General features: G+C 43.3%; 1 protein-coding gene across 12 annotated transcripts in view; it reads right to left on the minus strand.

Moving 5' to 3' along the window:
• ARHGAP17 (Rho GTPase activating protein 17) overlaps positions 1–13,500 on the minus strand; it is a 48,942-nt gene extending 35,442 nt beyond the window's left edge. For 10 of the 12 annotated variants that reach the window (XR_014228136.1, XR_014228137.1, XR_014228138.1 and 7 more), the window contains exon 1: positions 13,225–13,499. Coding sequence is in view for 6 of the 12 variants with exons in the window: in XM_082311407.1 (XP_082167533.1) it covers positions 13,225–13,277 (53 nt within the window). In the remaining 6 variants the exon portion in view is untranslated. Of the gene's footprint in view, positions 1–13,224 lie in introns of all 12 variants that reach the window. The other 2 variants (XR_014228134.1, XR_014228135.1) reach the window with 1 other exon arrangement.
• Positions 13,501–13,736: the final 236 nt, after the last annotated feature.

Here is a 13,736-nt window from a genome sequence, read left to right on the forward strand (position 1 = left end):
TCAGTAGCAGTGACAGGCAGCTCAGACTGGAATTACATCCCATAAAAGACATTGCTGGTTTCCAGTTGTCTCGGCCCCCTCCCACGGCCACCCCATGGCTGCACCACGGCCTGTCCCCAGGCAAGGGAGCTGGCACCAGTGCAGGCTGGGCAGGGAGAGGGGAAATCTGTCCCTTTTAGCAACAGCAGCTACTTAAGTTCAGCTTAAGCTGATCATGAAACTGCACCCTGGGGCCAACATTTCATTAACACTGAGGTGACATCAGCTGGCAGAGCTACTGAAAAAAAGTTGTTGTGTCCTCCCTCCTACCATTCTCGGCTGCTCGCGTCTCCCTTTGCCTGGCACAAGCATCACCACTAGTCAACAGCTCAAAGGACTGACCCGGCTGAAAACTTACCCGGTTGGAAGAAAACCTGTTTTTCAGTCAGATTAACTTCACCGCCAAGATCACACATGCAAGTGCAAAGAAGGGGTGGGAATAAGCAGAAGGGCAGCTAGGGAATCAACGCTTGGCAGAAAGGGCACTGCTGTGAAGCATGATGCAGTGGTACCTCTTGACCAGAGAGTTAAGGCAGCAGCTGATGTTTCTGGATAAGGGAATGCCTCATGAATTTCCTACACATGGGTTTGGCAGCTTTTAGTTTCAGGCAAGGACCAGTCCCCTTGCCAAACCACCTGCTGACATGAGAACTCCTTCACATTTAAGGAAAGAAGGGAAAAAAAAAAATCCAAAACCCACCAAAAAACCTCAAATGTATCGTGAACTTTCAAACAAGACACTACTTTCCATTCTAGCCATAAAACAGGTGGACTGCCCACTAACTCAAGGCATTTTTAAATGTTATGATTTCTTTTACCAGAAGTCCTGCATTTTCAATCACTGGAAAAAACTCTAAGAAGCAGTACTACCTTTTGCAAAGGCAAACCTTTTACAGTGCAGACGTGTTTGAATAGGAAAAATAGGTACGTACAGGAATGAGCAAAATACACTGAACTGCTAAAAAAATCCTGGGTGTTTTTTGCATATTTGTTTGCTTTTTTGCACTTTGGCAGGACATTTCAGCTACATATTACCTAAGTGTCAAAAAACTCCTATCCAAAAATGAGCATTTCACCAAAGGTAATGCTGTTCTTAATTTAATATACTGTCCAGACAGGTCTATTTTAAGTTTGGGGATTCACAAAATTGGCAAGAGAAAGCCTTTGAAAAGGAACCAAACTGAATCAACACAAAAAGCAAAACAAGGAAACACAGAAAAGGCAGAACAATGAAGTAGGAATAGAAACTAAGAAAGCAAAAAAGGAGTTGGAAGCTTTGAAGTAACAGTAAAAAATGTGTAAGGGAATTCAGGGACCTGCAGTTATACAAAATTGACTAATAGGTTAGTGACAAAACAGGGATTATTCTTTATGCCTACTATTTCACAAGGAAGCCTTTGCACTGATTTTCTGATCAGTAGCCATGATTAACAATTAATGGCTGAACCCTTTATTATGTTTCACCAACAGGAAAGCAAGTTTCTGAGCTGAGTCTGATCATTAGCCTGCAATTGAGACAACTCATCCCATTACTGGGTTTTACAGCACTGGATATAGACCTCTGTTTTTATGTTGCTTAGATACAGTGTATGCAAGACCATATTAATGTGTATAACATGCAGAACTATGCCATTACTGTCCTGCCATGTGTTGCACATGATGCTTTTTGCTGTTCTAGCATGAAACCGAAAGTTAACTCTATCACTAGATTTCTGAGAAAGAAATATGAGCCTCGGACGAATAGTCTAATCAAGGTTTATTAACCTCTACTGCACTTCAGTACACACTTGGACCTGCTGTTACAAAAGCAGGATTACTTTATCCTGTTGTTCCATTCCTACAAAAAAAAAATCAGATCAGAACACTTAATCTGCGTATTAAATTGGCTTACAGCAAGACAAACCAGTTAAATGTTTGACTGAAACAGAAGCTGTAACAGTTTAGCTCACATTTATTTTTCTGTATGAAAATGTTAGCTTTCTATCTTCCCTTCATTTTCTATAGAAAATAGAACTTTTAAGGTGGATTAACATTTCCTATCGATTGCTTGATAATTAGTTCACAGATGCCAAAAAAAGTTGGCATTTGAATAAACTGCTCTACTTGTCAAAGCGATATCACAGCCATAACCCTCCGATCTGCAAGCAAGGCAATTTATCTTCTAAAAAAGGGCCAACCTTATCACTTAATTTTCGTGTCACTGGCTAAAGTAGTTTTTCATAGCCTTACCTCTGTCACCAAGGACACATGCATGTGTATGCCGCAAGTGGCACGCTCCGGCACCGTTAACAGCTCTCGGCAATGACCTACCTTTTCTGTGCAATGCTCAGCTGTACAAGTTAACAGTTTTCCTTTTATTAATTTTCACTCTGGAAGCATCATTGGGATCTTGAGAAAGATGCAATATAGCCAACAAATATATTTATACAAAAATCTCACTCCAGCAATTTCTGGCACAGGACAACTTGTAAGACAGAAAGAAAACACTCCTCCCTTATTGATCCTTCTCACCTAAAACTGATTTGGATATTTTGCATACTCATTTTTTGCAGATCCCCTGGCTCTTTGATTCATTCTGCTGCAGTCACTCCAGGATGTTCCTGTCATTTTACAATGCAATTAACTTCACAAGAAGACAACCTGTGTCAAGGGGAAAAAAAAAAAGGCTCCACCTCACTTAGGAGAAGAACTTGTGACCTCACCCAGCTGGCGTGTATTTATGAGAGCTGGTTTCCTGTTGAGACAGCAGGATTGTCCAAGCATAAGATGCATGACTATTCTGACACGCTTTTATCAGCAACGGAATAGTGATTACAAACTCAAAGCCTTTAAAGCTGTTTGGTTCCTAAGGAATCAATTTTAACCAAAATGTTCCAACTCAGTCAACAAAGAAATGTTGCAAATAAAAAGGGTACTTGGAAGTTCCCTATTTTTTTCTTGTCTAGACACTAAGTGCTGCTTTAAGCACGACAGTGTCCGTGAGGATCAAATTTAGCCTTGCTTTCAAGACTGGTACCTACAACAAACAAGCAGACCTGAAAAAATAAGGTAATCAAGCACAGTAATCTGCTAAAATCACTTGATATGTCACCAACTACTGTGAAGCTACTTGGTTCTGAATTACCAGAGATCAGCCATACCTTCCCCAGTTTAATTTGCATTATTAAACTCCCATAGGTTTCAGACCAGAGCTGTGCCACAGCAGACAGGGGACAGCTAATTGCTGCCTTATGTAAGACCGAACACAGTGGGCTGGAGGTTCTCCTCAAGCACCAAAAAAATGGAGCTACTTCTTTTAACAAGTTATGAAACCTTTCTTTCTGGAAACTGTGCATAATATTAGAAAACATTTCTAACACACTAAGACACTTTTCATTTAACCACATCCTAAAAAGATCGTATGTATTTGCCATTTTATCATTTGCTAATACAATGACCTCTAAAGAGCAGTTCTGGTCACATTGTCACAAATGAACCTAAAAATACCATGCAAGTACCTAAGAAATAAATTTGCTTTCCTAAATCCCAAGTGTATCACATTACAGCATCAGGTTGAAACAGCTTGTTAGATCACTTCTAGCTATTTTAGCAAATTAAATCATGACTATTTTAGGATTTTGACTCTGGGCATAACCTGATATTAAAATTATTTGCTCTAAAGAACCACCATCAGAACAAGCTAGAATCAAGAGATCACAGCTTCATCTACAAAGAGGGTAATACCACGATGATTTTGTTTATATGAATAAATATCAGAAGAGTTGGACTCCACCTCCAGTGTGCAGGTGCACAGTCGACAGTTTAGCTGAACAGCTGTCACTATAGCAGATTCAAGTATATTTTTACCTTCACCACTCTGCTGTTAGGTCAGATACCAAAACTTCCACTTTGGATGCACCTAACACCCCTAGACAATATATCCTTTCCTCCTCCGCTTCCCTGTGGTGCTTCAACCCCGGCAGCCGCACGGGTCCGGCCGGGGATGGTGACTCAGACTCCGGTTACAGGCTGTGACACAAGCACAGGGCACCAGGTTTGGCACAATCATTATTGCTGCCCTAGACCCTTCAGAACCTGTGAAACCACCTGAGAAATCTCTGCACAGAAAAACGACATTTTGTTTATCGTTTTAAGGCAACATAAGACTCTGCTTTCCTGAGGCAGATGCTCCCTTCACCCTTGCGTGCAGTCCTGACCCGCCGGCAAAACAGGAAGCCCAAGATGATCCAGCTACAACAGATCCTACAGTGTCTGTCTGTCTATTGTGAATATTTTATCAGTCCTCTGATCTGCTTCATCAAGCAGCAGCATGATGAACAGAGCCAAAGGAGATGAGGACATGCATGCAACAGGGCAACTGATGTTTCCCAAGTCCCTGAGTTCGGTGTCTTTTAATTTCTTTTTCTGCAACAAAAATCTGAAGTATTTTACACGCTGCCCACTCAGCAGTTGACACACAAGTCTGCCACAAAGTTATTACTACCTTTTTTCTTCTAACCAACAGGCTTTAGCTAGTTCTCTACTAGAAAACACAACATTTTGTTAAGGTATCTTCAAGTCAACAAAATTTAGCACAACTAAAACAAGCCATTCTTCACCACTGAATACCAGAAAAATTTGTGTATGTTTGAAAGGCATTTTCTGCATCTATTAAGGCGAAGCAAAATAACTGAAGCTTCACGTGCTCGGGAAGCACCCACTGGTCAGGAAAATAAGGTAACACACCCAGGAGCTCATTCTTACATGCTGCAGGCACAGAGAAACATGTTTCTCTCCTATGCAATTTCACTTGTGAAAACAAATAGATGAATATCAAAATTTGGACTTTCAGAGAAGCAGGGGAGCAGACTACATTCTTCACTGTTTGGTAAGGTGGAGCTCTGTGCTAGCAATGATGGTGCAGTCAACGCACGGACCACCACAAGCCTGGTGCTATCAGACATCAGCCACACAGAAGCCACCTCTGGCTCAGGAAGCTCCTGAGACAGACACAGCTGGCGGCCGTGAGAACACGCGTGGGAAATGCCACGGGATAGCTGAGCCTCCCACCCTTCCTGCGTCATCGGCTTCTGGCCGCTGGACGTTGGGCAAGGCAGACGCAGCCCAGTCAAGGCATTCCTGGGTTTTCATGTGGTCTGGAATCGGATCACAAGTGATGAGGCTTTTTAAACTGCGGGCTGAGCAAATACTTACTCATTGATTTAAATTCTGTCGCTGCCCTTAAAAGAGCACTACTTCATGTTGCACTTGTATCTAGAAAGTTTAATACAGTGGTTTTCTGGAAAACACCACACTGCAATGCAGTGTGAGAGCACAGCATTACACAGTGAGCAACTTCTGCAGAGAAACACGTGTCTTAAAAACACAACTTAATTTCTTAACAGTTTCTATCCTAAGGATTCTCAACGACCTAGACTTTAAACCAACACGAGATCATCTCGGTCCCTGAGGAATTAAGAGATACTGATAAACTAAGTGACTTTACAAAACTTAGAGGGAACACCTAAAAGCAGGGCAGAATACGCTCCTTGTTTTCTGACCATCTGTTCACAGACTAAACCTCTCTTCTCACCAGAGGTTCCAGTACAGCAACGCCCCTTCTCCCTAGCAGCAACAGGCATTTGGCCTTACAGACCTTACCAGCTCACAGGTTGTCTGCTGAGACAGAACAACTGAAGAAAGTCACTACAAACTACTAAGTCACTACAACTTAAGTAAATTCAGGTAATTTTTCCTTTAGCCTTAGGGATCCACTCTGAATAGTACACGGATCAATGCGATTAACAGACATGCTTACAAAATTGAATCTAGACCACAGCTTGGACAATTTATATCCACAAGCTATTCCATTTATTGCTGCGTTAATGGCAGTCGCAAATACACTGACGAGTGCCAAGTCTTACCACAAGCAGCAGCCCTAAACTGAAAACATAATAGCTGCATGTTTTTCTATAATTGGAAGTTTGTGCTGTTGGAAAAATCAGATTCCCGAGCTGCACAACGCATTACATTGTGTCAGTTTTCCCCAAAGGGTGCAGGAAATAGATAAATATGCAGATATCAAGAAACTTTGTTGATACTGCTGAGGCTGAGAGGCAGTGTTAAAGGGGTAACTGTTAGTTCTTTTCGTGCTTACATCTCAGATGGAAACACCATTTCGCAAAGTTCTGCATGTCTGTGCAGCCCATTCAGTAGCGCATTCAGTAGTAGTAGAGAAGTGGCTAAGAGGTAATTAACAGCTTATGCAGCTGCATACGCCAACTCCAGTGTTTCAGTCAATATAAAGCTTACCGCCTCCCTGCTCTGCCTGTTCAACAGCCAAAATACTAACATGCAGATGTTTAGATAACACATTCCCTTCGCTATTAGTATACAAGTGCTTTCGCATTCACACACATTTTATTCCAATCAGTCCTTGACAGTTAATTACATGAAGTCCAAAGGTCTGCACATGTTCAGGGAAACGGATCTTCCCTAATTCAATCTACTCGGACTCTTTAAACCTGTCATTGAGTTAATCTTCCATCCAGAAAGATCTAAGTCAATCTTCTAATTAAAGAGACCTTGAACTTCATTTGGAGATAAACAGGAAATGTTTAAGATAACTATTATAAACACTGAAATGAGATTTTTCTTTTTCTGGAGTAGTCAGATGTAGACAAATGGCAACCTAGAAGACCAAGCACAAAGCAGATTCTGCCCATAAATATGAACATATTTCAATGTTGTTTATCACTTTTTCAAATATCTTTGCCAATGACAACAAGTGAATAAGGCTTATCATATCTACTTTTTTATAAGACTGTTTGGATGAGCCAGAAATTTTCAAATACTGGGGTCATACTCAATTTTTTTTTTCCCCACACAAGATCTAGAAAAAACCTTAAAGAAGTATTTCTTTGACATCAAATGGCATTGTAGGGTTAATGTCATATTGGTTGAATGTAGGTAGCTCCTTACTGTACACAATCATTCAATAATAGTCATTTTAACATAATTGTTTTAATGTAATAATTGCGTTACAATAATACCAATTCCAACTTACAACATAGACTGCCAAGTGGCTTGAAGAAACACTAAATATAGTTTAGCATAGTAACTTTTATGCAGGGCATGAGCTATTAAAAGATACATTCCAATACTCTTGTTGAGTCACAGTAATGTCATCTGTACAGGACCTGGAAAAACCTATTTGTATACAAGAAGTTGTATTTAAACAGTGGAAAACTAGAAAATAAGCCATAGTAAGTTAGCTTCTTACATAAAAAAAGATCTTTCTAAAGGTGGTTCGTGGTCTCTTCCAGATTTCTAATTAGTCAGATCTGCTCATCCCTGGTTTACATTACTGTAACGGCCTAAGGGCAGATAGAGTATCTCTCCTAGTAAGTATATCCACCTATCTATCAGTCTTGATCTTAGATGACTTCACCGGATCTAAACTTTCCAGGCCAGATGGCGAGAATAATTTTTAATCTACATGGTACTCTGTTGATTGCACCTAAAAAATGAAAAAAGAAATTGATGGGAACAACATTAATAGTTGTGTCCCCAGAGGCAGGAAAGACTAACTCGCATAAAATTGTTAGACAGTCTAACAAGTGTCATTAATTATCAACCTGTTTTTCTGTAAGTAAACAGCACAATACAAACACCTCTGTGGACTCATTCCTCATATGAATTACTTAGCTATGTAGTTCAAATGCTTATTAGTGTATCATTTGAAAGCCTTTAATGACAATAGCTCTGAACGTTTATTTTCGTTCGAGATGACTGCAACTATAGAGTACTTCCCGAACTTGTAATCAAAACCTGTCTCCCTTTGTAATTTATAAAAGGGTATAAAAACTGTAAGACAAGCACGCATAGATATCTGAAGAATTACCTTGTTGATGTCATACACAATATAATCCTTTTCATTTCTGAACCTAACACACAGCTGGTCTGCTGGAATGAGTATCTGCTTATGAAGCATGCCAAGGGAAGGTACAAACACACCAGGCAGGCAGTACCTCACCTCTTCAGATTCGCGAGACAGCACGTACTAAAGCCTATTCCATGACTTTCATTTCATAAGGTATTCTACCCAGACAAAGCACACATGAAACGTGTGTATAGAACAGAACTGTGGGCATGAGCCTCGACCCTCAAAACAGATGAAGGTTTAGAGGAATTAGTACATAAATTCCATTAAAAGCAATCTCAGCACATAGTCACTAAGGAATCACAGGCCACCTGAAAGTCATGAAGTTCAGCATGAAGGTTATTTGTTTCTTCTCCACTCCCTCTCCCCCGTAATTTTTCAAGCCTAACTAAAAGTTTCAAGCTGTTTCCAACTATTTATGCTGGAGTCTGGATGTAGCTCAAAATAAAGTCTGATTTGAGCCGCTTATTTTGCGTGATTAGCTGTGTTATCTGTCATGGTCAAGACGCCAGTTTATTCTGACACGTTAATCCAGCTCATGCGGAACTAATGATTTCCTGGTAAGCCATGCCTCCACTCCCCTGCACGCCCTGGCCCTGCTTCTTGCGAGTTATCCCTGAGAAGATGCGAGATCCCTCACGCTGACATGAGAACCAACACCCACCGAGATCCACAGTTCGTTACGCCAGCTAAGACTGCCCTGAAAAGTTCTGATGCCACCTCCCAACGGGAGGTTGTCTCAGTCGCCTGGCCCAGACTTGGACAGTCTCTCTGAAGCGGCCAACGCTAGCTGACACCAGCCAACAAAACCAGAGGGACTAGTGCTTGAACTGCCCATTTTCAATGAAAGGCAAAGTATGTTGTTTCATTTCCCCTTTCCTCCAGGTTTATACAGACAAGTAATTGATATTTTACTTTATGGGTTAACCAGAGCTTGAGTTGTTCCCCTCAGTAGAAATGCTTGCTTGCACACCTGCAGCTCTTACAACCGATCTGTCCAATACATAAAGTACTCAGTGGCAGATTGAATACTTGTCTTAAGGCATCCAACAACATCCACAAGACAATTGCTGCAAAATATTTAACACATCTCTTAATTATTATGGAATCCTGTTCCACTCAGCTAATCCCCTCTTAGTTAATTAGTTTCCTACATATATTTCATAATTCTATATAATGCTATCCATGCAGACTCATAGGCTTCCCATAAATGCCATTCCTCTGCTTTAACAAAGCTCTTGCACATATTTTCTTATTTTTCATGCTAAGGAGTTACTTCTCTGGTCCTAAGTCACATATTTGTGGTACAAGGCCAAGGATGCCAACCTTTGGAAGCTGGCTGTAAGAAACACAGTATCATTCATACCTATGGCAAGCTGAACGGGATAAATTCTGAACTATTTTCAACACCCCTTAGTTAAAGAGAACAAAACCGTGGTAAAGACACATCACTGATGCACAGCCAAGGTTTGCTGACCTCATGATAACATGCCTGTTCTCCCCACCTCTCAATTACGGTGAAAAAAGCTGTGAATGAGTGAAAAGAAAAGCAGTAGAAAATACACCTTCCTAATACACCACCATGAAAAGCAACAGCCAGTTAAAGATCGCCCTATGGAGCAGTAGAAGGGTAGATGTCCCAAAGAAGGTAAATGGGAGCAGGCAGTCCACACGACATCCCGAGGGCCCCAGGTGAGCCAGCAGAGACAGGGGCTGTGACCCCTCAGCACAGATGCCCAAACTGCTCCTCCAAACACTGCTTCTCTTGTGGGGTGGCTTATCCACCAGCTGGATCTCCCAACAGCGTACAGGATCTTGAAATACTGAACTCTGCACCTCTTCAAGACATTTACAGCACCAGAAGAGTCCTTTTGACATAGGATTTGTCTCCTCATTCTGCCCAAGTATAAAAGGCTAATAAATGAGTCACATCAATTCAATATAAAGCCATCTCAGAAAGCAGCAAGTTGCAACAGTACTGACAGATAAGAAGCACACTGCAATCTTTTTTTTTTTTTTTTCCTTTTTGTTTTTCTCTCCTTTTTTCTTCAATGTTACGAAATTGAAATGGTTCGCTCCTTCTGGTTCTGGTACCCAGTGCCAGACACACTTGCCTCTGCTAATATTGCCTGCAAGATCCTACTGAATGATGATTGTCACCTCTCCCACGTCTTCCGTGAGTTCTACAGCGCTTATTAAAACCACAGAATGCAGCACTGCCCAAAGTTTGAAAACCTCAGCCCTGATATTTGCAAGTGAAACCAATCACAAATCTTTCACTGCTAAGTGATTTTACTTTGGGAAATAAGACCCTAGCGACTATCTGAATGCTTGGCTAGTACCTGAAATGTAAGGAGGCTAGTAACATTAAATATTCACCAATTAATTTTAATAGCACATTTGATACCTCTAGAAAGAAAGTGTTTTTCAAGTTAACTATTATTAAAACTGTAAAGTGAACCATTCCTCCTCCTTTGTACACAGATTGGTCTAATCATGCTTGATTTCTTGACTCAGTGTTGCAGGACTGAGACACCCCTCTCACCACCTCAACTGGAGGAGGACAGATGCAGAAGCATTTCCAGAAATTATCTCTGACTGTCAAATCAAAGTTTTCACTAGACTGTGGGTTTCGACAGGCCTCAAATGCAGTAACTATTTAAAGTTTGCTGTTTGCATCTAAGTGAACATCTGACACAAATGATTAATTTCAACCTCTTTACAGGCAACAGGATATCTTGAAGGTCAGATAAAAGCACTGCAATGATGAACCAAAAAAATTAAAGAAAAACAGGCTTAGGGAAAAACAGTGCTCGGTTGTCCACAAGAATACACTGCACTCTGGGAAACGTAAAAATATCTTCACTGAGTTTCCACTGTTACGTCTCCTAAACATACAGGTGATCATACATTGCAAAAGCCAACACAAACCTCCTGAGTTTTGCTTCTTTCTCTCCCATCCCCAAATCGTGTCCATAAACTAAGTTTCTTGAGTTTCATTAGAATTAATGCAGATTTACAGTGATGAAAATGATTTCAATTACATAAGCATTTTTCTTTGAACACTTTCTTTCTTGGAAAGACACAAATATTAAGGTCAGCAACAAAAGAGTAAGTACCACCTTGTGCTAACAAGGCTACACAAACAAACCCCTAGAAGGGTCAACGTGGTTCATTCAAAGCACTTACAAACATGAGGATATAATTTATACATGAAAAAGGCAACAAGCGCTGGTCAAAACTTTATGATTACCCTCACTCTTCAGAGTCTTCTCACCTCTATTCAATTAAAAGAAGTGTTTGCATGTTCTTGGATAAAGAATCCATACAACTAACTTAGATACTGTATTATTAAAAAGCACTCTATAAGCAAAGACAAAACCAATAAGGACATGCTTGTATTTAATGCTGACTAAAACAGGAAAGAGAGGAACAGAGTTTAAGTTTAAATTAAACTAACTATTAATATTAAGCTTATAAAAACACATGAGTCGGTGTCATTTTAAATAGTTTTTAATGAAAAACAATTCCAGGTACTTGTATTTTAATGAAACTAGAAAACGTCACTATTCTAGACCCAGGCTGCTAAGGCACCAGCAGACTACCTGGCGAAGAAGTATGAGCAATAATTGTGCACGCAGACAACCACACCCTGAGAACCTCCGGGGTGAAACAACCGATAGCCACAGCTTCCACCAGGCTTCAGCTGCATTTAGTCAAAGGTCATCATGAACCTTCCAACCCATACACGACTATAAACAGTTCTCCAGATTTAATTCTGATTTTCCCCTTGAAGTAGAAAGCAGCCCAAGATGTTTATCCTACTCAGTACAATGCAGATTACTCGAAATTCCACTTGGGATTTGGAGCTGTGGGCCCAACACATGCAAAAAAGGAATGCCAATAAGCACTCTGACAATATAAAAAAAAAAAAAATCCATGAATTCATATGAAATGAGAATGAAAGAACACAAGATCGGTTTGGAAGTCATGCTCTCTTTTATAGCAAAACAGATGCCCTATTAAAAATCTACTACTTCACCATTATTAGCTGACACACTTGACCTGTTTTATATGTATGTAGGCCCCAAAGAAAATAAACATTGTATTAAATGAATTATTGGAGTGGAGGCCATGAAAGTATAAACTCAGATACTATGAAAGTTTATACTTTCGGTACACATACATACTTTCAGATTAAGTTTTCACTTAAAGCAGAGAGCAGTTTCTGGGGGAAAATACAGAACTCTACTAGAAACACAGTAAAGTTACATTTGCATTTTTAGCACACAGAAGAGCTGCAGACAGACATTCCGGTGTCTGTGCACAGATTTGTTTCCACAGAATCAGGCTAAAGACCTTCCAAGACCCTGATGTCTGGAAATCAATGGCAATCATACCTACAAGACTTCTGTTATTTTTGTTAAAATTAAACCACAAAGAATGCACTCTCTTAAGTCTTCTTAAATGCGAAGAAAAGTGAGAAATAGATCAAGTAAGTCAATATGAAGCAGTGACAAAGGAAACGAAAGTCACAGAAGGAAGCCCGCAATGCAAACAGCTCTGCGGGGACTCGGGAGCCACGGACACCCCCCGAGGAACCTCCCGCCCCCCAGCAGGGGCATTCCCCAGCCCCGAGGGGAACTTTCTGCCCTCACAAGCCTTAAACACGACACAAACCTTAAACGCGAACTGCACAAACCCGCGCTCCCGGCGCTGCGCGGGAAGGGGCGGTGCGGGTCAGCCCGGCCCGCAGCCCCCGGCCCTGCTCAATCCACTACCCGAGCAAACCCTGGCGCTGACAGTGCGTACGGACAGGTAAGACGGAGACACCGCTGCCGGCGGACACCGACGGACCGACACCGCGTTTCGCAGCGGGCCGGGGCCGGCACCCACCCTGCCGCCCGGGCCCCGCTCCCGGCTCGAAAACCGAGGTCCAAAACGGTCTCGCTGCTTTGACTTTCGAGCAACGAAGGGTGCCCACCCCTCCCCGTCCCGCCAGTTTCTCCCTGAGCTGACACAAGTTTTTCTTCCCCAAAAGGCCCCGCTCGGGAGGGGGGGGGGGGCCCCGCCGTGCCCGCTCCCTCCCCGCCCCGACGCGCGGCCGAGATTGCGGATGGCCTCCGCCCGCTCCCCGCCAGCGGCACCGCCTCAGCGCGGCGGCCCCGCACGGAAAAGCGGAGCGAAGCCGCGGAGCGGAGCCGCCGCCCGAGCCCCGGCCCAGCCCGGCAGAGCCGCCCACCGCCCCACCGCCGAGCGCCCACCTGCCGACAGTCTGGTTGGCCAGCTGCTTCATCCGGTTAAACTGCTTCTTCATGGCGGCGGCCGTCCCCCCGGCCTCCCGCCGGGCACCCGCTGCTCCGCTGCTGCCGCCGGCCCGGCCCGGCCCGGCCTCCAGCCGCCGCCTCCTCCTTCTCCCTGCTCACGGCGGCACCACCGGCCCCGCCCACACCGGAACCCACCGCCGCTTCCGGCCCCGCCCACACCGTCACGTGCCCGCGGGCACGAGCTGGGTCCCCCGGGAGGGGCGGGGCGGATGGAAACCCGGATGTTCCGCCCCGGGCCCGGATGTCGGCGCTCCGCAGCGTCAGGGCGGCTGCTCCGCCCGCCGCTCTCTCGGGAGCGAGGGGCGCTGCTGCTTCAGGAGCGGCAGCTGGGCCGGGCTCGGTGCGCGGGGGCCGCCCCTCCCGGAGCGGACAGCCCCGCGACCCACCCCCGTCCCGCACCCCCCGAGGCGTTATCGCCGAGCGTCCCCCAAGACTACTGCTCCCGGCTT

Source organism: Platalea leucorodia (genome assembly GCF_965183815.1).
Source record: "Platalea leucorodia genome assembly, chromosome: 5".
Taxonomy (NCBI): Eukaryota; Metazoa; Chordata; class Aves; order Pelecaniformes; family Threskiornithidae; genus Platalea; species Platalea leucorodia.